Here is a 22,916-nt window from a genome sequence, read left to right as displayed (position 1 = left end):
TGAATAGATAATTTTGTTTGCTTGAAGCAGGGTCTCTCTGTGTAACGCTGGCCAGTTTGGACCTCTGTAGACCAGGCTGGCCTCGAACTCAGAGATTCTTCTGAATGCCGGATTAAAGGTGTATATATGCCACCACAGTCAGCTTACAATGTTTTGATTTTTTCATGTTCCATCTTTCTGTTGATATACTTTGTTTTCTCATTAGGGCCATAGTTACCTTTAACTCTGAACACATCTGCAGCCATTCTAAGGTCTTCAAAGTACACCTTGTGAGCTACAAGGAGTTGGTTGCTACTGACTACTGTCTCTTGACTCCCAATCACATCTTCTTGCTTTTTTACATGCAGTGATTTATTGATAGGCGATTGTCCTAAACAATAGGGTAATGTAAACACACACTACCCTGGACTGTTTTCTTCCTCTGAGGACTTTTAGTTGGAGGCAGCAGCTGAGTCATTCACTGACTATGCTGGACTTGGGGGTTTTTCTTTGTTTTGTTTTTTCCTTTTCTGTAGAGGAGAGTTTTAAGGGTTACTTAAGCCAGTCCGTGAAAGCCTAAGTCCCGTGCTTCTGGGAATTGTTGGCTCAGTTTTTCAATTTTGATTTCCTTGTAGGTCTTATCAGCAGTTGGCTTTCAGCTCAAGTGGACTAAGTCTGCAGTAGGGGCTTTACTTCTGAAGCATGGCATACAGGTGTTAGCCATGTTTAGATGAGGGTTCTCCGCTTCAGGTGATCAGAACCTGGCAGTCCTCAGCAAAGCTTCACCCCTGTACTCCCTTCTGTTCTCACCTTTATAGCAGCTACTTCAGCTAAGCTTTCTATTGCCCCGTGCAGTAAAGCCCTCAGCCCCTCCTCCACCATCCCTGCAGATTCTAATCTCCTTGCTTGCCCTGATCTACACGTCTGCAATGGCGTCCTCTCCTGTGGACTCCAGCCTGCTGCCCTGAACTGTGATGCTCACGGGACAGCTTCCTCCCTCCCAGGATTGCTGCTTTGGGCTTCGGGGAAACCACTGCCCAGCGTATTTGCCCAGTTTCTTAGTTGCTTACCGAGCTCACCTTAGCCGGTGACTAGTGAGTCCATCAGAGTTGGACGAGGAAGCCTCTCACATGTATTCTAACCAAGTGACAAAGATACCATGTCATACTTTTCATTCTGTTAGAAAAATTCTACCCAGGGAAGCGGTTTCCATTGTTTAATATCTGTGATTAATATTGGGAAGATCTTGCTAGGTACCTGATTTGCCTTGAATTTATGCTTCTTCTGGCCCAATGTCTTGTGTGCTAGGATTACAAGGGTGAGTTATTGTGTCTGGCTCATGTTGTTTTAATGAAAGAGGAAAACAATCAAAGGCTACTTTTTGTTTGTATTTTGAGACAGGGTTTCGCTGTAGCTTTGGAACTAGCTCTTGTAGACCAGGTTGGCCTCAAACTCACTTACGTTGTATGCATTTAAAACCTTGCTGATGGGCAGGAGAGATGGCTCAGTGGTTAAGAGCATTGCCTGCTCTTCCAAAGGTCCTGAGTTCAATTCCCAGCAACCACATGGTGGCTCACAACCATCTGTAATGAAGTCTGGTGCCCTCTTTTGGTCTACAAGCATACACACAGACAGAACATTGTATACATAATAAATAAATATTTAAAACCTTGCTGATTTTGAACCATCACCAGGCTCACTCCTGATCCCAACTGCCAGCAGCTCCTCCCGCTTGTGTCTGTTATGTTTAGGTGGCCTCCTCCCATGAAGTGATTTTTCTGTAAAACCCCAAACCAGCAAAAACTCAAAACCACCTATTTTCCAAACAGACATTAGAACAGAAAACGAGTCTAGTCCAAGGAAAAGAATAGTAGGAGCAAACAGTTTAATAGCTTTAATGTGTTCGCCTTCTCTCCTTCAGCTGTTCATTTCTATACAACGTAGGACTAGTGTGCATGAGCACAGCAGTCTCTACAATGTCAGCTGTACCCAGCACATCATAGGGGCCAAGTGACGCGCCATGCACCTTGAGTGACTACATTGCCACCGGCTCTGAGCTCCTCCCAAACCCACTGCAGCCTTGTTCCTCACGTGTCTCTCAGAAACAAGTATAAGCAGTACAAGTGAAAAGCTCTAAGTAGCCCCCAGCACTCTGAGGTTCCTGCAAGGTTTTGATGTACAGATGGGTTTTAGGGATTGACTTCAGAAAGCCTGGTTGATGCAGCTATCACACCGACGTGTGACTTCATCATTGAACGTAACGTCAGGAGTTTTCAAACATGGCTGATACATTGAGGATCTTGGTGCCTTCTGATAAACAACCCCTTCTGACATTTAAAGTAGCGAGGAAATGCTGCCAATGGGAAGAATTCCGTGATGTCAAGCGGATCTCAAGAACAGCTTATACAAAGCCAGCATTTCCACAGTCCGCACAGGCTGGCCTCAGACCTGTTGAGCTGCGGTACCACTCACAGAAACAACTGCATAGCTAGTACAGTGTCTCTTTCCCTCTTCCTCTTCCTCCTTTATTAAACACTCGGCCCCACCTACGGTCTTGTAGAAGCTGGTGAGGTTTCTTCTGCAAGTGCTCGTGATTAAAAACAACAGCAGACTCCGGAGTGCAGAGAGAGGCTGGTTCTTACCGGTCTGCTCTGCCTAAGCAAAGGACTGTAACTCAGAGGTTCCAAGAGTTTAGGGAAAGGTGGGGTTGACAAACGTTAAAGGTGATGCTTCTTTGGTTAAAAAAAAAAAAAAAAATCTGACTTTTTTGGTTGTTCCCCCATACAGATGTTACTATTCTTGTTCAAAGTATAAAACTTAAAATCATATGTTTAGAACTTGCAATGTGCAATGCTAAGAGACCATTTATGTTATTATTGTTTAAAAAATCTGTCACTTAGTGTTTGTTTGCATTTGAAGTTAAGTAATTGTACTCCTGACATATGCTAGCTTTCCAAATGACAGATTCGCCATCTACATAGTCAGTTGTCTTTTGGGGCAAGAGATCATTACAGTTTATAGTCTCTTGAGATCAGAAATAGAAAAAGCACACGGCACAGTTCTCATTCCTTCCCCCCTGTCCTCACTTCTCCCACGCCCCACCGCTCCTTCCCTGGACCACGGCTTCTCCCTTTGCTTCTTCATGAACACACTTTAAATTACGAATGAGCTAATTAAATTGTCCGAAGGATGCATGCTCTCCCATTCAACATCTGGATTGTCTGGAGTGTTGTGAGAACGTGTGACTGATAAAGTTCCTCGTGGGCTGAGGCACTGAGAAGAACTGGTAGATTTTCTTGCCCCTCCTCAAAACCTGCTAGCCCCAAGCTGCTACCAGAGCCATTAAATATTCTGCTTGTGCTGGTTGCCGGTCTTTGGAGGCTTTCAGAATTCATTTCAGTGTGGCAAATGTGTAAGGATTTTATGGTTAGACAATATTAAGACTTGGGGAACAAATGGGAATATCGCCCTAAATGTGGTCTGCTGCTCTGCTTCATGCTGGTTCCTGGTGTAATTCTGAGCAGCAGAAATGCCCCTGATGACTGGTCCAAATGAATAGCACATGCTCTTCTCACTGACATTAACTCAGATTCTACCGTGTAGTTATTACCAGATGCATGAAATGATTACAACACCTGGCTTAACATGTAGCTTAGCAGTGGTAGATCAAACAGATAATGGACAAAGCCCCAGTGTTACTAAGAATCTGCCAAAGCTTCTGTATTAGGGAACACTTCGAGACGTACCTATGGACCTCACTATACCAACTGGCCCTTGCCCTTTGCAATCTGCAACCTAGCCTAAGGGATGCTATTTTTAGTTTTGGGTTTTACTATTTTATATTGTATAGGTGGTATATCCCCCAAAATGTTGGATGCAATTTTAAGTTAGTGACTTTACCCCAGATTTACCGTTTCTGTTTCACCCATGGTTTTGGGGTTACCTGCCACAGCTTCCGAAGCAAATTGACCAGGCTGAGGATAACGGCTAGGGAAATATGGCCAAGGCTTAAAAGCTGCCAGACTTGACAGGGGCGTGTTGTGTGTGTGTGTGTGTGTGTGTGTGTGTGTGTGTGAGAGAGAGAGAGAGAGAGAGAGAGAGAGAGAGAGAGAGAGAGAGAGAGAGAGAGGTGAAAGACAGGATATGAATTTCAGGATGCATGAGCTCTGAATTGCAAATTATTTCACGGAATCTGTAGTGAACAGGGGGAAGATAGTAATATGTGCTACAATTAACAGCGGACATTTCTATTATATATTTAAAAACAGTTAAAGTATCAAAAATGATTAAAATCAAGTATGTACTTGTCCTGTTATATGTATGTGTATGTATATACATATATGTGTGTGTATATGTATATACTATCAACGATGAGAGAAAAATATTTTGGTTTAATCTGGAAAGCAAAGACAGCTACAGAGGAACAACCGAAGGCCGTGGTAGCACAGCTGAGAACTGCCCCACCAGGCAAAGCCCTGGCTTCCTACTCGCAGTGGGGAGGTCGCATCTATAGTTTCAGGTATGACTGCTGGGCTTCTGCTGTCAATGGGAGACTCTTGTCGTCATATTAGACCCCAGCAGGCCAGTCCTGCTTCTGTCCTTAGCCAGGCTCGCAGGTGGAAGACTCTGCTGTGGCTTACACACTGTACCGTCACTCATCCCAAAGTGGTGGTTAGGAGCCCGTTGAAATGTCAGGAGGGCTAGCGTTTTCTGGGATCGAGTTAATTGGGAAAACAAGAAGCTCACAGACACTGTATTAGGGCTTTGTATGAATTTTCTCCTCTCCTGTATGGCATTTAGCTTAGTCATGAGTTTATTTTAGACTGTGAAGTATAGTTCCCTGACTCCCGTGACAATGAAACCATGTATTTGGAAAAACATTTCTAGAATATGTGTTCTCCTGTACTGAGGGCCATTAGGCTCCTCTGTTCCTACAAGGTGCATCCAGCTAGCCCAAAGGCCTCCATAAAAATGATTTAGCCAGAAGCCGCTCACATTTTACACTTTGCGGCCTCCATGGGGGTGGGCGGAAGCATGGGACCGGCGTCTTTTTCAGAGCTAAAGGGGATGCTGCTGTGACAGACCCAGGCAGTTCTGGGTGACGACTCTGGGAAGATTATGTAACAGTGGGCCAAAGGAGGGAAAAGCATTTCTGAAGTCAAGAAGATGATGAAGAGAAACAATAAAAACACAGGAGAGACAAAGTGGACCTGGCAAAGGAAAGAGAGGTCACACCTTTGGTGAGTCCTTTGTGCATTTCCAGGTTCTCTAGGCAACAGTGGAGCCGGCTCCCTGGAGCCACTTCAGAGAGGGTCAGAGCAGCAACACCAGCACCCCCGTGCAGAATGTCCAAATCGCTACACTTGTGTGCCACAAAGCAGGCCTGAGATACCTAGCTTGCAGATGCTCTATGCTGGAACCTTCTCTTGGCAACGTTCTTGACACATACCAGATTCAAGAGGCCAGTCCCTCCGGGTCACAGCAAGGAACAGAAGTTAACACTGGCCACTGGGAGTGAGCACATACAGTCACGTGGTATGTCAGTGATCCAGATTGGCTGGGGCAAGTTGGTCACATTATAAAAAAATACAGATCCTGGGGACGAGCTTTGGGTTGTTCTAGGTTAGTATAGTTTATTTATATGATTAGGTAACTGCAAATGCAGTGAATCGTTAAAAACACTTTCCCTGCCCTCCCTCCCTCCCCCTCTCCCACCTGAAGAGCACAAATTGCCAGGAAAGCAGCAGCGGAGTGGTTAGCGGGGCCTGGGACCTGCATCAGCTGTATTTCTGAAACACTGTAAAACCCTCCTGAGATTTGGCACCGTGGGGACGATTGGCAATTCGAACTCAGGCTGGGCAGGGAGTCCAGGCAGCCTTAGGGGATGATCCCCAAGCTTTGGCAGTGCTGTTGATGGAAGCCTCACAAGTTCTCCCTCAGATCCATTTCTCCTGCAGCTAGATCCACCCTGCCAGAGCCGCTGGAGGACTGGGGGTGGCCAGTGTGCCCAGTCACAACCAACTGCAGACTCCCCACAGCTGGACCCAGGTCAGAAGGAGCATTCCAGGAGGACACGGGGAAGGGCAAGGGTACTCTGGTTTATATGTAACTATTCATCAAACCGCTACTATCCTGCTTAGCATTTCTATCTTTAAAAAAGTCTACAAGCCATGGGGGAGGGGAAGAGGCAAGAAAGGAATATGAAATTTATATTTATATATATGATATATACATATCATATATATACTCTATTTGGTTGCAGTTAGAAATAAGTTACGTCTTCAGAGCAAAATTCACAAGCTGTCCATAGCCTCAAGTAGAAGGTTTTGTAACTAGTGCAGGCAGCACCGCCTGTGTGCTCAAGGAATACCAGTGGGCTAATTTGGTATCTTCCCCTTTTTCTTCTTCACCAAAACATTATTTCATTATTCCGTTTTTTCTTTACAATAAATGTTTCTCAAATTATTTTTCCTCTTGTTTTATACACTTTTGTGTTAAGCAAATACAAAATCAAAAGAAGTTGCCCAATGGACTGTCAAATCTGGAGTTTTAGAAGAAGCGTTGTGGGGACTCTAGAGCATCCTAAATCAAGAAGCGTATCTCCATCACCGATTGAACCTACATCCGTTTCCTCTTTTACCATTGCCCAGAATATACATCCATGTGTCCGTGTCGCCACAGGCCAGTGCACTCATGGAACATGAGAGAATGTACTTTGCACTAAAACATTCTGAAAAGCAGTAACTAAGACCCTAATTCCAATGTTGAAAACACAGGATACAAAAGTAAGCAAATTCCCTGGGAAACCATAATTAATTCTCAATACAGTCAAAGAAAAGCAAGTTCCTGGAGGAGTCGAGACAGTCTGCAGTCCCGGAGTCCAAGGTATCCTTTGTCCTCTGGGCTTTGGGCAAGCTCTGCAGCTGAAGGGCAGGGCTGGGCAGTGGGGCAGGGATGGCTAATGGGTGGGCCTTGAGAGGCCATGCTGACAACACCCACCCTGAGAAAGAAAACCAGGCGGGCTCCGGGCGTGGGTCTACAGTGAAAATCGTGGTTGTTTGGGGCTGGTTCATTCAGTCAAGAGGACAGCCTACTGTGTTCTGTCAAACTTATAAAGCACAGAGACCGGGGAACCCCCCACAGCTTTGGTGTTAGGAAGGGCAGAGCAGCAATCCAGGCCCCTGATAACCGTGCTGCACATCTCTTGGGGCTCTTGCTTGCATTCCAGCCAGCTCTGCTGCCAGCGCACACAGGGCCTCCAGAAGCCAGTCTGCTATTTTCCCTCCAGGCTACCGCAGTCCGTTGGTGTTTGCCTGGGGAACGCTACTGGGTATGGACAGAGATTTGCAGCGAAAGATGAAAGGCCTTTCTCTTGCCCAAAAGCATGTCTCAGTGGTTTGCCGCCAAATACCAATTTGGGGTGGCTGGGAACAGCACTTGGGCGATTCTAGGCTGCTGTTTCTCCCAACACTGTTGGAAAGCCACGAAAGCCACCAGGATGGGCTCGGGAAGGCTGTGCGGAAAAGCAGGAGCTGGTGAGGGTGGAGTGGAGATTCCCAGGGCTCGTGCCTGCCTCTCCAAGGTGGAGTGGAGGTTCCCAGGGCTCGTGCCTGCCTCTCCAATGTGGACAGTGCATCTCCACAGGGGGCACTGAGACTGATCCCAGCCTTATTCCTCACTGGGGATGGACGGTCACCCTGTTTCATTCCTTTCTGTGGGTTCTTGGTGAAGTCAGCGGCTGTCCTTGATGCACTGTGAGGTGTGGGCAAATGGGAAAGCTGTGCTCCGTGGGTGAGGCACAGGGCTGGTTAACTGTATCCGGAGTCTCCTACACTAATGAAGGAAGGGGTGGGGAATGGGTGCTGTCTGGGGTGCAGGAAGCTGCCACTGACTCCCCATCCTCTCTGTGTCCCTCAGTCTCCAAGAGCAGGCAACAAATAAAGTGTTGTGAGTCTCCTCCACAGGCTGCTGGAGTACTGAAATCACAAGCTCAGAAGGGGAAAGTGTTTCTGCTAGGCGGAGGGCACCACCACCACACCGTCAGGAGATGCCCTGGCATGGTGCCTGCAGCTACAGGCGTGCCCTGCCCATGGGTGCCGAGAGGACACCAAGGAAGCTGAAGGACCACAGAAAAGATCATGAAAAGCACATTAAAGGGAATACATGGCCTATCTTCCTTTTGCCTCATATCTGGGGGTCGATGGCTACCTAAGAAGCATTTCAAACACCGGTGAGAAGGGCTGGGGGGGACACAGACTCTTTCCAGCCCCTCCGCAGTGTCAGCCAGGGAACTCCCTGCTCACCACCTGGTAGGGATTCGAGGTCTCCAGGGAAGGGGCTCTTTGTTGGGACACATGATCCTAATTATAAATCCCACACCTTTTCCTACATTAAGAGAACAGTATGTTGAGAGTCCTCTGGTCTAGGGCAGCTGAGAGCCTGTGGGGCTCACTGCTCTTCCGTTTTGCTACTATTCCTGAACTTCACCACCATGACTGTGATGTTGTCGGGGCAGCCCCTGTAGAAGGACTGCAGGACGATGCTCTTGGCCCCGAAGTGCGGTTCATCCAAGCGCTCCTTGATGAATCGGACTGCCTCCTCATTGCTGAAAGCATCCCACAGACCGTCTGATGCCAAGATCATGAACTCGGGCTGCAGCTTGTCCAGGTCGAAGGTCAGGATATCTGGGTCTGGGATGACCACATTGAGATTTTTCAGCGGATAATCTCCCAGGGATCGAGACATGGCTAGGATTCCCTGGACCCTCCAGGAGCCGTTGAAACTGATGAATCCACCTGGAAGGACAAAGCGCGTGAGCCGGTTAGCTTGCCCAGCCGATACTGCTCACACTTGGTAAAGTCTGGGTGGGCGTGCCATAAACTGGTCTGCTACATGTGGGCGGAGCCAAGGGAGGTGCTCCTCCTTCCCCTTTGCCACTGCCAAGGCCAACTGCGTCGCTGCAGGACCTGGGATGGAACGGCATGCTCTCCTCCTTGGCACCGCTAATGCTGGCAAGAGTGTTGAGGGGAGAGCATGGGTTAGGACGGAGCATCAGCTTTAGTAACACACCATGGCCACTCAGTGGTTGACAGCATGTAGCCGCAGCATGGGGATTCGAGGAAAGGGGCCGAGAAATGCCAAAAAGCAAGTGGGCAGGCAGGGAGACATCTTTGAAACAATCGGTGAGCCCACTCTCGGATGCACTGATGTGGGTTCCAAGAAGAACTGGGTTTAAGGAAAACCACATTTTAGGCATATGCAGTGACTCCCCCCCCCCCCATGAGAAAGGCTCCCCTCTCGATACTTCATCTTCCAAGCTGCCGAATGAGTATAATGTTCATCTTGTGGTATAGTGAGACCAGAAGAAGTTATTCCATACAGATCCTGCAGCCCGGTGCCCGCCAGCACATTCACTCAATGTTATCTATCTATCCTGCCCCCTTCCTTTTTTCCTTTGAGAGGGGACTAGAGTCTCTTAGAGCGGAAGTTAGTCTTGAACTCTCTGTATGGCTGAGGCTGGCCTGAATTTCCGATCCCTCTGTCTCTGTCTCTCAAGCACTAGGATCTTTTTTTTTTCTTTTAAATATTTATTTAGTTATTTATGCCTGTATGTCTGCCTGCAGGCCAGAAGAGGGCACCAGACCTCATTACAGATGGTTGTGAGCCACCATGCGGTTGCTGGGAATTGAACTCAGGACCTTTGGAAGAGCAGGCAATGCTCTTAACCACTGAGCCATCTCTCCAGCCCCCCTACGATGCTTTCTTTAAAGGAGCTAGAACTTTGTTCCTTTACAAATTCTATTTGTCAGATATTTAGTCAATATTTACACACTCTAGAAGGGGATTTTTTTTTTCAGGATGTGAAAATTATGTAAGACCTAGATTTTTCTTTTGAAAACCCGGAGGAGAGAGAAGCCACGTTTGTTAGAAGTCACCTGCATCCAGTGGTACTTTTCCAGGACTGGTTAGTGTCTGCTACCCACTGAAGCAAGGGAGGATGGAGGAAGGACTTCTTCGTGGAGTGACATCACAGAGCAGCCGTAAAGGAACAGTGGGCAGCGTAGGGGACAGTTCCAGCCAGCGTGGTGCAATGGTCAGGGGCAAGGGCTCTGGAGTTAGTCATGGTTTTCATTCCGGCCTCGTCACTCGCTAGCTCTATGGCTGTGAACTTAAGTCTCCGAGGCTCCAGTTTATTGGCTATGAAGTGATTCTAACATTACCATCTTCCCAGAATGTATACAAACATATGTGGTGTATCACGCTCGGCTCTTAGCACGGGGAGCACCATGAAAGGCAGCTGATACTGACGCCATCAGTGACACAGCAGAGACAGAAAGGTCAACATATATAACATCTGATCCAGACTGGCTGGAGCTTCTTGTCATGCTAAGCAGGAGGAAGAGAGATGGCCTGACGTCTAGGGCCATAATAAACTCCAATAAAGATGATAAAAGTCACCGCCCTCCCTTAAACTGTTCTAGGGCAACTGAGTCAGAGATGCACAGCTAGTCAGAATAGGAGACTGCAGAGGGTTCAGCCCTAAATGGGACCTCTGTAGCATGTCCCCTCATCGAGGCAGAGCGGGCAGAAGGGGTCTAAGAGCCAGCGATGGTGGACGACTTCATGGGAGCTATTTCTTTGTGTTTGTGTGCTTGTGTGGGATAGCTGCATATATGAACTCACAAGAGTTGTGACAAAATGCACAAGTGGAAGCTCAAGTCAGATGGTTCGAGTGTGGAGGTGAGAGGTGGGCACCGAGCCGCACCACTGCCTGAGAAGCCACTGGCAACTGAGAGCTGCTGGAAGGGAGTGAGCCAGCTTCTGTCAGGGTGTGGCCCTCGGTAGTCAGACCATGGTCCCAGCGGATGACCTCACATCTGAGAGTGTATGAGTAGAGGTCCAGTGATCAAATGGGACTTTCGACAGGGAAGGGCTGTCTTTGGCCATTTAGAGTGGCAAATGAAGTCATCATCAATGAATAAGAAATGTCCAGTATAGGAATATAAACCAGGTGAGAGTCAGGTCATATTGACCCCGTGTGCTCCTGGGAAAGTGTGTTCCCTCTCCAGTGAGCACCTAGACCACCAGACACCATGGCAGCCTCCCTCCAGGGGGCTCACAAACTCACCAGCTCTCTTTATCCTCTTCCTCTCCTTCAGCTGGTAAGGCTTGTGGTCATGTGACAAGGGAATGGCGTTCCCGTCCTTGTCGCACAAGACTCCTCGAGAATCACCAACGTTGGCCACGGTGAGGTCTTTATCCGACAGTAGAGCAATCAAACACGTTGTGCCTGCAAGACAGAAGAGAGAGGGGGTGTGAGCAGGGCGAGTGACTGATGTTCCCTTGCGTCTCCTGGTCACCAGACCCTTCCATGGTTAAAGCGTCTCTCGCTAGGAGGGAGTTTGACTTCAGCTACTCCGGGAGTGAGCACGGTTCACTTCAACATCATTGATCAAATCTGACAGTTCATTTTCTGAGCCACGCTCCACCGTCATTAAACAGGCTAGAAGAACAGTATCATTGTCCTAAATCACTTTGTTTCTGCCACTCTTAATTTAAAAACACCACATTTAAAAGGATTAGAGGAGAATCACAATCAGTTTGAAGCCCTAGACAATTGGTACATGTTGTTGTCTTCTCACAGGCGCTCAGTCTCGGAGAGGTTCTAGTGACAAGCATGAAGCTGGAGACGCTGGGGATGGGGGTGGGCTCCTGAGGTAGAGACACACAAAGCTGAACTCTCCCCAGTTCCTTTCGAAGTGAAAAAGAATAAAGCAAAGAGAATTGCGTGCACAGTCTTTTGCCTCTTCCGCCCGGCCTGTCCCCTGCCTGTCACTGTCAATGGTCAAGTGTCTGCTGGAATGCACCACTCACACTCAGTCCTCAAATCGATGGCTCTTTTCCTAATTGAAAAGCACTCCCTGGTCATCCCTAACAGTTCCTTCTCCATTAAGAAAGTCGGAGTCCCTAATGAAAATGTAAACCGCATCTAAATAACATTTTAGTTTTTGCAGAGCTACAACTAGAGGGAGGACTCCATTCTTAAGCAGGAAGAACAAATACAGGTTGAGCAGGGGCGTAGTTATATGATCATCGGTGCATTCAATCATGGTTGTTTGGCATTCTGTTCTTTTTAGGTTAAAGAATGGTTGAGTGTGACTGGAGATGGTGGGAAGGTAACTTAACCCCAAATGGCTCGAAGACCTCAGCATAAAACCAGATATGCTGAGTCTGACAGAAGAGAAAATGGAGATGGCCTTGAACCCATTGGCACAGGAAAAGACTTTCTCAACAGGACACCATTAGCACAGGCCCTAAGACCAACAATTAATAAATGGGACCTCATGAATCTGAAAAGCTTCTGCATGGCAAAGGACGCCGCCACTCTGACAAAACAGCAGCCTACAGAATGGGAAAAGATTTTACCAACTACACATCTGGTAGATAACTAATATAAAAAAAATAAAGATCTCATAAAACTAGATACCAAGAAAGCAAATAACCCAATTTAAAAATGGGATATAGATCTAAATGGAGATTCCTCAGAAAAGGAAACCTTAATGACTGGGAAACACTTAAATGTTCAGCATCTCTCTTTGTTAGGGATAGAGACGATGTCTGTGGTAAAACACCATGACCTAAAGCAATGTGGGAAGGAAAGGGTTTATTTGGCTTCTGCTTCCGTATCATTGTTCATCATAGAAGAAAGTCATGACCGGAACTCAAACAGGGTAGGAATCTGGAGGCAGGAGCTGATGCAGAGGCCATGGAGGAGTGCTGCTTGCTGGCTTGCTCAGCCAGCTTTCTTATAGAACCCACGACCACCAGCCTGGGATGGCACCACAATGGGCTGGGCCCTCTCAATCACTATTGCAAGAGCGCCCTACAGGGTGGCCTACAGTCCAATCTTATGAGGCGTTTTCTCAATTGCAGTTCCCTCCTCTCAGATGACTGGAGTTCGGGTCAAGCTGACATAAACTATGCAGTATAGCATCCTTAGCCATCAGGAAAATGCAAATCAAAACGATTCTGAGATTTCATCTTACACCTGTCAGAATGCCCGAGATCAATAAAAGAAGTAACAGTTTATGCTCGCTCGGATGTGGAGTAAATGGAACACTCATCCGTTGCTGGTGGGAGCGCAAATTTGTACAGCCACTGTGGAAAATGGTGGCAGTTCCTCTGGAAATGAGAATCGATCTACTTCAAGATCCAGCTATACCACTCTCGGGCATACACCCAAAGAATACTCTATTCTATGACAGAGACACTTGCTCAGCCATGCTCATTGCTGCTCTGTCTATAACAACCAGACGTTAGAATCAACCTAGATGACCCTCAACAGATAATGGATAAAGAAAATGTGGTACATTTACATAATAGACTATTACTCAGCCATTAAAAAAATGAAGTACTGAAACTCAGTAAATGGATAGAACATCTAGAAAAAAACCTAGGTGAGGCGAGGCGATCCTAACCCAGAAAGATGAATATGGTATGAATTCACTTATATGTGGACATTAGCAGTTGAGTCTGTGATGACTGTAAAATACAATGTCAGCTCTACACTCTACAGAACTATGCCTGTTGGTGTGCGAGCCAGGAACTGGGCTGAGAGACTTGAAAACATACAAACAAACACAGAGACAGAGGCATGGGTCACTCTTGACACAAGAATGCCAAGTTTATTGTGCTCAGGGGAAGCTAATATAGGGCTCTGGCAACGCCCCAGCTCTCGGGATCTTTCAGCTGCAGACCCACCAGCCCGTCATCAAGGTCTCATGCTCAGAGCAGCTGCAGGCTGCTCAGAGCAGAGGAAAAAACCAATTTGTTTTGCTTAGAGCAACTGCAAACACAGAAAAAACAAACCATTCACAGGGAATTCAGGGTCCAGGGGTCCACAGCCCCAATAGCTCCCAACAGATGACCAAGCTACAATCAGTGGAACCGCAGAGGTTAGGCATAAAGAACTAGGGGGACAGACAGATCTCCTTAGGGAAATAGACTAGATATTTATGGCTAGATGTGGGGGGCTGTAACAGAAGGATCAAGTGTGGAGGTGAGGGAAGAGGAAGATGAGGGAAGGAATATGGGGAGAGGCAGTTAAAATTAAAGTCCATTTTAGGGGTTGTATGGAAACTTAATATAACAGAAACCTTTTAAAATATATACATATAAGAAGATGATCTAAGTGAAATCACTAAAGCAATTTTAACGTCCTATAAATACACTCAAATAATCAGAAATCATGCCCCCCCCCAAGTTTTTAATATTGGTTGAATTTCATCTGCGACTGCTTTTACTTTGTTCTAAGTATCTGCTTGGCTAAACTTGTCCAACACAATCAGAGCAGAAATTCTTCTGGCGGTATTTTAGTTTGGGTGGTAAACAGAAGCACTGATTTCCTGGCGTCATCAGGCATGTGGATGCATGTGACGGAGCTTATGGGCCTGTGAGTTCTCTCTGCCCCTTTGCCCTTCTCCACGCTCAGGGGAAGGATGTCCCCACTAATGGCCCCTACATTATTTAAACTTCTGCCGTTAGCCTAGTTGACACTCAGGTCATTGCAGCTTCTTAGCAGGCATTTCCTTCTGCCTGTTTTACAGGGGTCCAGGGAGGGGATCCACCTAGCTGGGGTCTGGGCCCTTCCCCAACACCATCCTGCCAGCACAGCTCTTCACCTACCTAGTAGATTACTGAGCTGTCAGATAAGGGGGAGGAGAGTCATCACCGCAGCTATGAAACAACCTGAGCTTTTGTCCTACCGATGACTAAAAATCCCTGCAGGGTTTTCAATGGTATAGCATCATGTTGTGGGATATTTGTTTACCTAGGCAAAGGTGTGTTATGTTTGTCTATGTTGAGGAGTATTACTCTATGTTCCATGTGTTTCTGCTGCCTTTGGTAACAATGTAAAGATGCATTGCTGCTTCACTGTGCCTGCCCAAGGCACCTGATTGGTCTAACAAAAAGCTGAATGGCGAATAGGTAGGCAGGAAAGGGACATGTGGGGCTGGTGGGCAGAGAGAATGTAATAGGAGAGAATGAGAGGCGAAGAGAGAAGAAAAGAAGGGAGAAAGAGAGGGACGTGCCCGGTGCCAGAAGCCAGGCAGCTTCCAGGCAGGCAGACATGAGAAGCAGGGAAGCAGGACATGCAGAAAGAAGAAAAGGTAAAAAAGTCTTGAGGCAAAACGTAGATAAAGAGAAACAGGTTAAAATAAGATCTAAGATAAGGTCAAGTGTTCATAACTAACAATAAGTCTCTGTGTCATAATTTGGATTGGTGGGCCAGAAAAGAAAGCCTCCTATGGTATCACAATGATGTTTTGTTTTATAAGGTTATTCTGGTGACAACAGAAAAGTCACCAGAAGCAGTGCGGACAGACTGAGTTAATGAGGATCGGAATTAACATGGTGACCACAGGGACAGAGGATGGCACATGGATCTGAAACCAGACTGGGTCGGTCCATCAGGGAGGGAGGAAGGAAGAAGGGGTGCGGTTTAGAATAATGTCTCTATCTCCGGGCAGGAAACGGGTACTCCCTGCAACGCAGGGGTGTTTACTGTGAGCTTCTGGGACTTTGCTTTTCCTGACACGTACAGAGCAGAAAAGGACCACTTCTTTGGTTCAGGATTGTCCTGTGAGTTTTACTGAACAGGGGCAGCTATCTTGCAACTGAGGGGGACAGTCTAAGCATTAAAGAGTAGAGACGAAACAGCACGCAGTCCCTGTCATTACAGTCAGCATGAGACTCCACAGTGGCGGATCTGCACGATCTGGCCCCATCCCAGCTGTCCAACAGTGGGGAAACTTCTGAGCCAGTGTGTCCCACATGAGTTTGCTCTTGTGAGATAACAAAGGTCCTTTCTGTTAGAGTCATGTGACGCAGGTTTAAGTTCTACCTCAGGATGCAGGTTTCAGTACTGCACTGTCTACACGAGCAAGAGCATCTTAGGCTTGGCCAAAAGTGGTTAAACGTAGGTGGCAGAAACAGAGTTATAAGTAGAGTTCTGAATAACCGTAATGTGTTCAGTGTCCTCTCTATAGAAAAACAGCAACGACAAAAGCATGTCCACATCCCACACAGGGCCTGTGTGGATCTGGAGAAATAATCTATGTAAAAGCAATGCAGCACAAACCAACGTATTGTTTGGTCTCTGCAGTCTTCGCCCAGGGTTACAAAACCATTTATGATATACTATTACTGAACAGGACAAACTACTCTGTTGCCAAGAAACTCCATAAAAACACTTCCCAGGAGAAGATGCTTGCAGTCGCGCGTTCTTCGCTAAGATGGAGAAAAATAACCTTGATTTCCTAATCAAGTTTTGACATAAATTGATTTATTCCATTCTGATGCTATTTATCAAAATACCAGGGCATAACACGATTCCTTAATTATGAACCTGAGGATGTTTTTATATTAGCAATTTTAATTTTATTCTTCATGAGATTGTTAACTGGGAAGAGCTCTTAGAAACTTACTGTAATCACCTCACCTTACAGATTAAAGAAAAATCGGAGCCTGGGTAGAGTGGTACATACCTGTGAGCTCAGCATCCCGGAGGCGGAGGGAGGATGAACAGGAGTGAACAGTAAACACACAGTGAATGTGAGAGCAACGAGAACAACAAAACTTGCAGCAAACGTCTGGAAAAGTGAGTCTGCGCAGGGCAGACTTCAAAGTCTATGCTGAGTGAAACCTGGTCCTCCATCTGACCTTTAGATCTGAGAAAATGGCACTACAGTCCATCCAGCTAACCTAGCCAGAAGCCCAGACAGCATGCTCGGTTGTTCTCCGTTCCCCAATAGAGCCGTCTAGGGCGTCACTAAGTGCTCTTAGCTCTAAAACACATCAACGCCTCCAGTTTTCTTGTTCGCACAGTACTGATGCCTGTGTAGGCCACTATCATTTTGGTCAGCAGGCTACAGCAGGCGTCCAAGTGAGAAACAACTCCAGCTGTCCGTTATAACCTCCTCCCTTGTTCCAGGCTTCCCTAGTATGCTGAGCCTTAAGTCATTTGAAGCCTTTGGATATACTGCTTCCCTCTGCTGTTCTGTCCTTGATACTGGCTAGGACATCTGCTTTCGTCTGAGCTCAAGAAGGAGGTTTTCAGCGAGTCCTTTTCTGGGGGCCTTGTCTCTTTATTTATTGCTCTCCAGCACAGCATGAGGTAGATATCTTGTTTATTCATTGAAAGCACTGGATATCAATCTTGTCCTAGAGAATATAAGCTTCCCAAGGATAAATGAGGCTGCTTGTTTCCCTTGATCTAATGCCGCCTGCACTACTTACAGGCACTCAATATTACGACTGAATGAACGATCCCCTAACGCTGTGCACATCACCCAACAGGCCGTTCAGTTCGATGCCATATTGCACATGGCCTTCTAGACACGATCACTCAAGAAACCACTCGGACTTTCGTTTGTTTTGTTTTGTTTTTACCCACTAAAACATGATACCCCTCCAGTTGTGGGCACAGCCCATTCCGATAGGTGCAGAGATCATTCAGCCCAGGTGTGTCGCCATTCTTTCCTTTGGCCCAGGATCCTGGTCTAGCGCAAAGGATCATGGGCGGGCCTCTCATTCTCCCCCCACGTGTTCTAAAGTTACGTCGCTACAGAACGGTAAAGGTGCATCACAGTGCGTGTTACGTGCACAGTCTGGGTCCACTGTTGCCGCACAAACGAACCAGGGCTGCTTCGTTAATAAGAACTGCTAATTACTCCAGTTGTCCCGCAGGAGGACACCAGCGCGAACTACTCATCGGTCTGCGCCTCCAAACTCGCATTCTGTCTCCCGAATTAGCGCCTGGGACCCCGGTAAGCTAGAGGGATACACAGAGGCTTTTCTGCACACACCCGATGAACTGAGTTTCAAAGTGCGATCCCAGTGGTGTTTAAGCCTCTGGCTGTAGATATTTTTTAGTTAGAAATTCCTACGTGAAATCCCCAAGACCCCTTCCCTTACAACGACCTCTACGAGCGGCTCAGAGACCCAACGCAGCTGGTTTTCATGCAGGGCAGTGACGGGACTGCTCTTCCCTCTACGCAGACTAGGATGGGACAGTGTCTTCTCCATCATCACATTGCTCAGCCGAGTCAATGATTATGTGTTCAATGATTAAACAGGCCAAACCCAACGATCCTGAATTATTAGTCCACCCCCTACCAATGGCCCCCTACCCTATTGCTTACATACTTTACTACCACGTAAACATGTGCATAACATACATGTGACAGAGAAGTTCTGAAAACATGGGGGAGGGGATTTGACCCATTGTGTTTGCTTCTTTTAAACTTTTCTGTATCAAGATAAATTTTATATGCTATAAAGTTGCAGCTCGTTCACAATAATTCAGGAGAATATTTACTGCACAAACAAGGTAGTCAGTACATAAAATGGTGGAGGAGGAAAGAGCCAATAATTTGGGCTACAAAGGAGCTGGCACAGATGGGAAAGGGCAGTAATGATGGCGGAGCACTTTCAACAGTTCAAGTTCAGATTCGGATTCAGCCGTCAGTGCTGAGCTGCCAGCATCTCGGTGATGGAGGCATGACCTGCAGCTGTCTCTGTATCACCCAGCATGGCTTTACATGTCTCTGGGGAGGGCGCCTGATCTCCACAGAGGAACACTAGGCTTTGCACAGCAGCCATGCCATTTCCCCTTCACTCCCTGGAAGAGCCCTGTACTCGCTTAGGCACATGACAATAGTCTAGAAACTGAGGTTACCAGAACACTTATTTTGTGGAAACTCATCTTTACTGTAAGATTTTCGCTAGGTCAATGGCTCCAGGGGTGGCAGTCTTGTTCGGTTGAAGAGAGTCCAGTGTGAGCCTGGAGAGATGGCCTAGTGGTTAAGAGCTCTTGCTGCTATTGCAGAGGCCTGGTGTGCATCTCCCAGCACAGACGTCAGCGGTTGACAACTGCCTCTAACTCTGGCTCCAGGGGATCCGACACCCTCTTCGCGCCTGTGGGCACCTGCACACGCGTGTGTATGCTAACACCCTCACGCACCGATACACATATGTAAAAGGAAACATTTTTCCTAAAAGAAAGAAAGTCTAGAGGAATGGACACACCTTATGGCTTTGCTCAGTACAGCCAGGGACACCCACTTACACGATGCTGGACGGCTCGTGCTAATGACATTGCTGTAGCATGAAGTATGAAGAATAAGGAAAATTGCCATTTTGTTTTCTTTTGGAAAAAGAGGAATTGGCGAGTTTGGGAAAGGGATGGCAAGGGGTGGGAAGCAGGTGTGCAAGGAGAAAAGGGCAAAGACACAAAATCAGGGCCACCACACCTCAAGGACTTCAGTGACGTTCGTGACAGCCAAAAGGCCATTCTTTATACCCAGTATAGAGGAGCCCGGACATTTCTATGATCAAGATAGATTAGTCTCTTTCTTCCTCCCTATTTTATGTATCAAATACTTTGCTTCGTGCAGTAAATATCCTCCTGAAATGTTGTGACTAAATTGTGCTTTTTATATAGCATATAAAATTTATCTTAATACAGAGAAGCATCAAAGAGCGAACCAAATGGGCCAACACATTTCTAAGCCATTAAGTCAGTTTATCTGGTGGAGGTCTGACAGGGAAGGTTAGCTCAATAACACGATTTCAGAGCCTCGATCCACTGGGCTTAATGATGAAGAGAAACCACACTGGCACGAAACGTCCCGGGGAAAGTGGAGGAAGCGGGTCACTAATGAACATGTCACCCAGGAATGCTAATGCCACTGCAAGCAGAACTTCCCAGCCATGCCTCCCCCAGCCGACGCGTGGTCACTTCTGTCCGGAAGCACAGAGGACTCGCCAGGCTGCTGCTCTCCGAGAAGAGTCTGCCCTACCCCATTAGCGTAAATAATCTCTAGGTCTGTCAGAGGCTGACCTGCCTAAAGCTTTTCTAAAGTTAATGCCGGGGCCGAGGCAGAGCTGTCGGGACAGCATCTGGTCTGGCAGGAGAAGCAGCAGGTTGTGACCTTTCTCACTGTCCTCCTCCTTGTCCGTTTCTAGAGTCCTTGCAAGCCTGCTCCATGTGTCCCCTGGGCAGGGCCTCTCTGCAGCCAAGGCTACTGACAAGAGGTTTGACTTAAGGGGTGGCTATTAACAAAGATATCTTGACCTAGGCTGTGGTTACTTGGTGTTTTGGGTATTAAGATCATAACCACTTTGTTTGTTCCTTGTACAATGAAAAAAAAGTCATTTTGCTTTCTTCTCTTTTTGGATTGGAGTATTTAAAGATCATTAAAAATAAACACGGGTGGATTCAGTATTCACTGGATTGTCCTCCCTCTGTCTTTTTCTTTCGTATCTCCATTTCTTCCGCCTAAAATTTCTAATCCATATGCCCCTACCCTGGAATGTGGGAACCCCGTCGAGCTGGACCCTGACACCAACCACGGTGCTAGAGCAATAAAAATTAACGAGCTACAGACAGCCCTTACCACCATGGTGATTACTGCTAATTAGCAACACTAAAGCAGACACATGGAGCCAGGACTTGAACACCACTGCACGCTGTGAGAGCCTGGGTGTGTGGTTGTTGTTACGGTAGAGGGGAGGTCTGAACTATAGGAAGGCATCAGGGAGGAAGTGAGACCTTACTTTCTCGGAAAATGCAATAGGGTGAGGCATTTACTCAGCGAATGTGGCTCTTGGCACAATAAAGGAGGAAGAGAAAGCATCTGTTGAATAAAAATGAAAGACAAGAGCAGCTTTTAAAGGAGGATTTCTTGATTTTTTTCACTTTCCAAATAAACAATAGAGCATATCCTGGCTTATATACTCTGACCCACTAATGCCAGCTCTTGAGTTCTGAGCTAAGAAAATAGGCAGGGATATAAGCAGGGCTTTACAAACAAGGGTTCACCTCACAGAAATGTTTATAGCAGAAAGAATTAGCTAAAATGGATAAACATAAGAATGTCAGAATGCAGTATAAGATACCACATGAAGATGCATTATAAAGACAGGGGCGTAGCATTTCTGGAGAATATGCATTGCTATTTTGTCTACAGTGCTTATGGATAAAAAGGAAAAACCAAAATTGTGTATTAAAATTTTAGAATATAGCATTTTTTTACTTAAAAAGAACTACATGTAAATTATGCTAACTGAATTTACTTCTATAAATAAATATGCATATAGATACAGGTAAAATGTTAAAAGATAACACTGGTTATTAAAGTTGGTTTTAAACATATTCAAATTTTTTTCTGAAAGCTTCCATATTTTTTACATGTAATGGAATGACTTCATATCTACCAAACTCAGCATGCTCAGGCTCATGTCCCTTGGTTTTAGCTATGTTCCTCCGCAGTGAGGGCCTTCTGCAATGGTTCACATTGTTTGAGTTTGCTTTTCCGAGGTAGGCCGACTGTCATTTCAGTCACAGGAGACTGAAACTAAGCAGATGAACACTGCTAACCCCAACTGTCTCTCTGGTGTCATTCTGGTCTTTGTGTTTCTAGGGAAATATCCTGTATCAGGAAAGCCAGGGATACCAGAACTATGACTTATAACAAGAGACCAAAAGAGCTGTCTCCTGACACTACGCTTCCAGACTGTATCATACCCCAAGATTAGCTGTTACTGCCCAACAAGGACAGAATGACCATGGGAGGCAAGGGATATGGCAGGATTAGGCTAATTATGAAACACAATACATGGGACACCATGACCAGGGAGACACAGCTCCTAATGGCAGTAGCTGGTGAGCATATTACTATATGGACAGTAGCTGAGTGGATGCCATATTACAGGGTGCCAGCTTCACAGGCAGGAGGTGGCGTGGGAGGAGTTCCAGAGAGTCAGAGTCTCAAGCCAGATGCTAAGTCTCTCTCTCTCTCTCTCTCTCTCTCTCTCTCTCTCTCTCTCTCTCTCTCTCTCTCTCACACACACACACACACACACACACACACGAGTGTGTGCTACAGTGGTCAGGCACTCCACTTGCTGCATGTGCATTGCTGATTTTATTAATAGCAGTCCTACAGACTATATACATATGATTATGATCCTCTCACCTCCTTGTCTGCAGATAAAGAATGAGAAGCTCATGACGATCACATAGCTTTTGGGCAGAAGAGCCAAGTTTTGAACTTTAAATCAAGTGCTAACTTCCCCCGAGAGGCAGAGCCTTCCTAAGAATGTGGGTGTAAGACTTTAAGACAATTCTGAAGTCATTTCTGAAAATTCTGAATCTTCTCAGCCTCCATGCCATAGTGCTTCCCCTCCTCCCCTGGGAACCAAGGACCTAACAGCTACACATGCACGTACTCAGTTCCTGAACAATTATCCATATTACGCATGTTTTGATTCGGTCCCCTGGGAAACGGGGTCAAAATGACCTCTTACCTCATCTGATCTGGCAACAGCTCTCCAGTCAATTATTGGTAATAGCCCTTTCGAATAAGGCAATCACAACCCCCCTTGCTTCTGTGGCCTTCTCCTTTAAAAGTACCCAGCTATTCGAGGTTTCTCGGCTTCCCGAATGCTGAGGGACCCTGTCATGACAGAATTAATAAAATCCTCATGCTTTTGCATCGGCTGTGGTGTGTGAGGAGGTCTCTGGGGGCGACTCCTCCTCGGTGTTTGGACGCTAGGGTCCAACATGGGAAAGAGGCATCCACATGGGAGGCAGACATAGAAAGAGTCTTTACTCCTCACCCTTGCCCCCCTGAAAGAATACAAAGTATTGGTTTTTGTTGTGGTTTGGGATATAAAATGGCTCCGAGGCTTGCATGCTGAAGGCTGGATCCTCAGTCTGTGGTATTATTAAGAAGTCATTGAGGAGTTGGCTCAATGGGTAAAGGTGCTTGCTGCCCAGCCTGACAACCAGGTCTTAATTCCTGGGACCCATATGGTAGATTGTTCTCTGACCACCACACATGTACTGTGGCATGTACACACAGACACAGACA

General features: G+C 46.6%; 1 protein-coding gene across 2 annotated transcripts in view; it reads right to left on the bottom strand.

Annotated features, from left to right (window-relative positions):
- Nucleotides 1–2,944: 2,944 nt before the first annotated feature.
- The window catches only part of Ppm1l (protein phosphatase, Mg2+/Mn2+ dependent 1L), a 206,743-nt gene continuing 186,771 nt past the window's right edge, over nucleotides 2,945–22,916 (bottom strand). For both annotated transcript variants that reach the window (XM_050147429.1, XM_050147430.1), the window contains exons 3-4: nucleotides 11,108–11,269; nucleotides 2,945–8,774 (exon numbers count right to left, since the gene is read on the bottom strand). In XM_050147429.1, the coding sequence (XP_050003386.1) occupies nucleotides 8,428–8,774; nucleotides 11,108–11,269 (509 nt within the window). In that variant the 3' untranslated portion in view covers nucleotides 2,945–8,427. The remainder of the gene's footprint in view (nucleotides 8,775–11,107; nucleotides 11,270–22,916) is intronic.

Source organism: Alexandromys fortis, unplaced genomic scaffold (genome assembly GCF_014885135.2).
Source record: "Alexandromys fortis isolate MF-2015 unplaced genomic scaffold, M_Fortis_MF-2015_v1.1 scaffold_53, whole genome shotgun sequence".
Classification (NCBI taxonomy): domain Eukaryota; kingdom Metazoa; phylum Chordata; class Mammalia; order Rodentia; family Cricetidae; genus Alexandromys; species Alexandromys fortis.
Note: the sequence above shows the minus strand (reverse complement) of the source record. Positions and strands in the feature narration are given on the sequence as shown.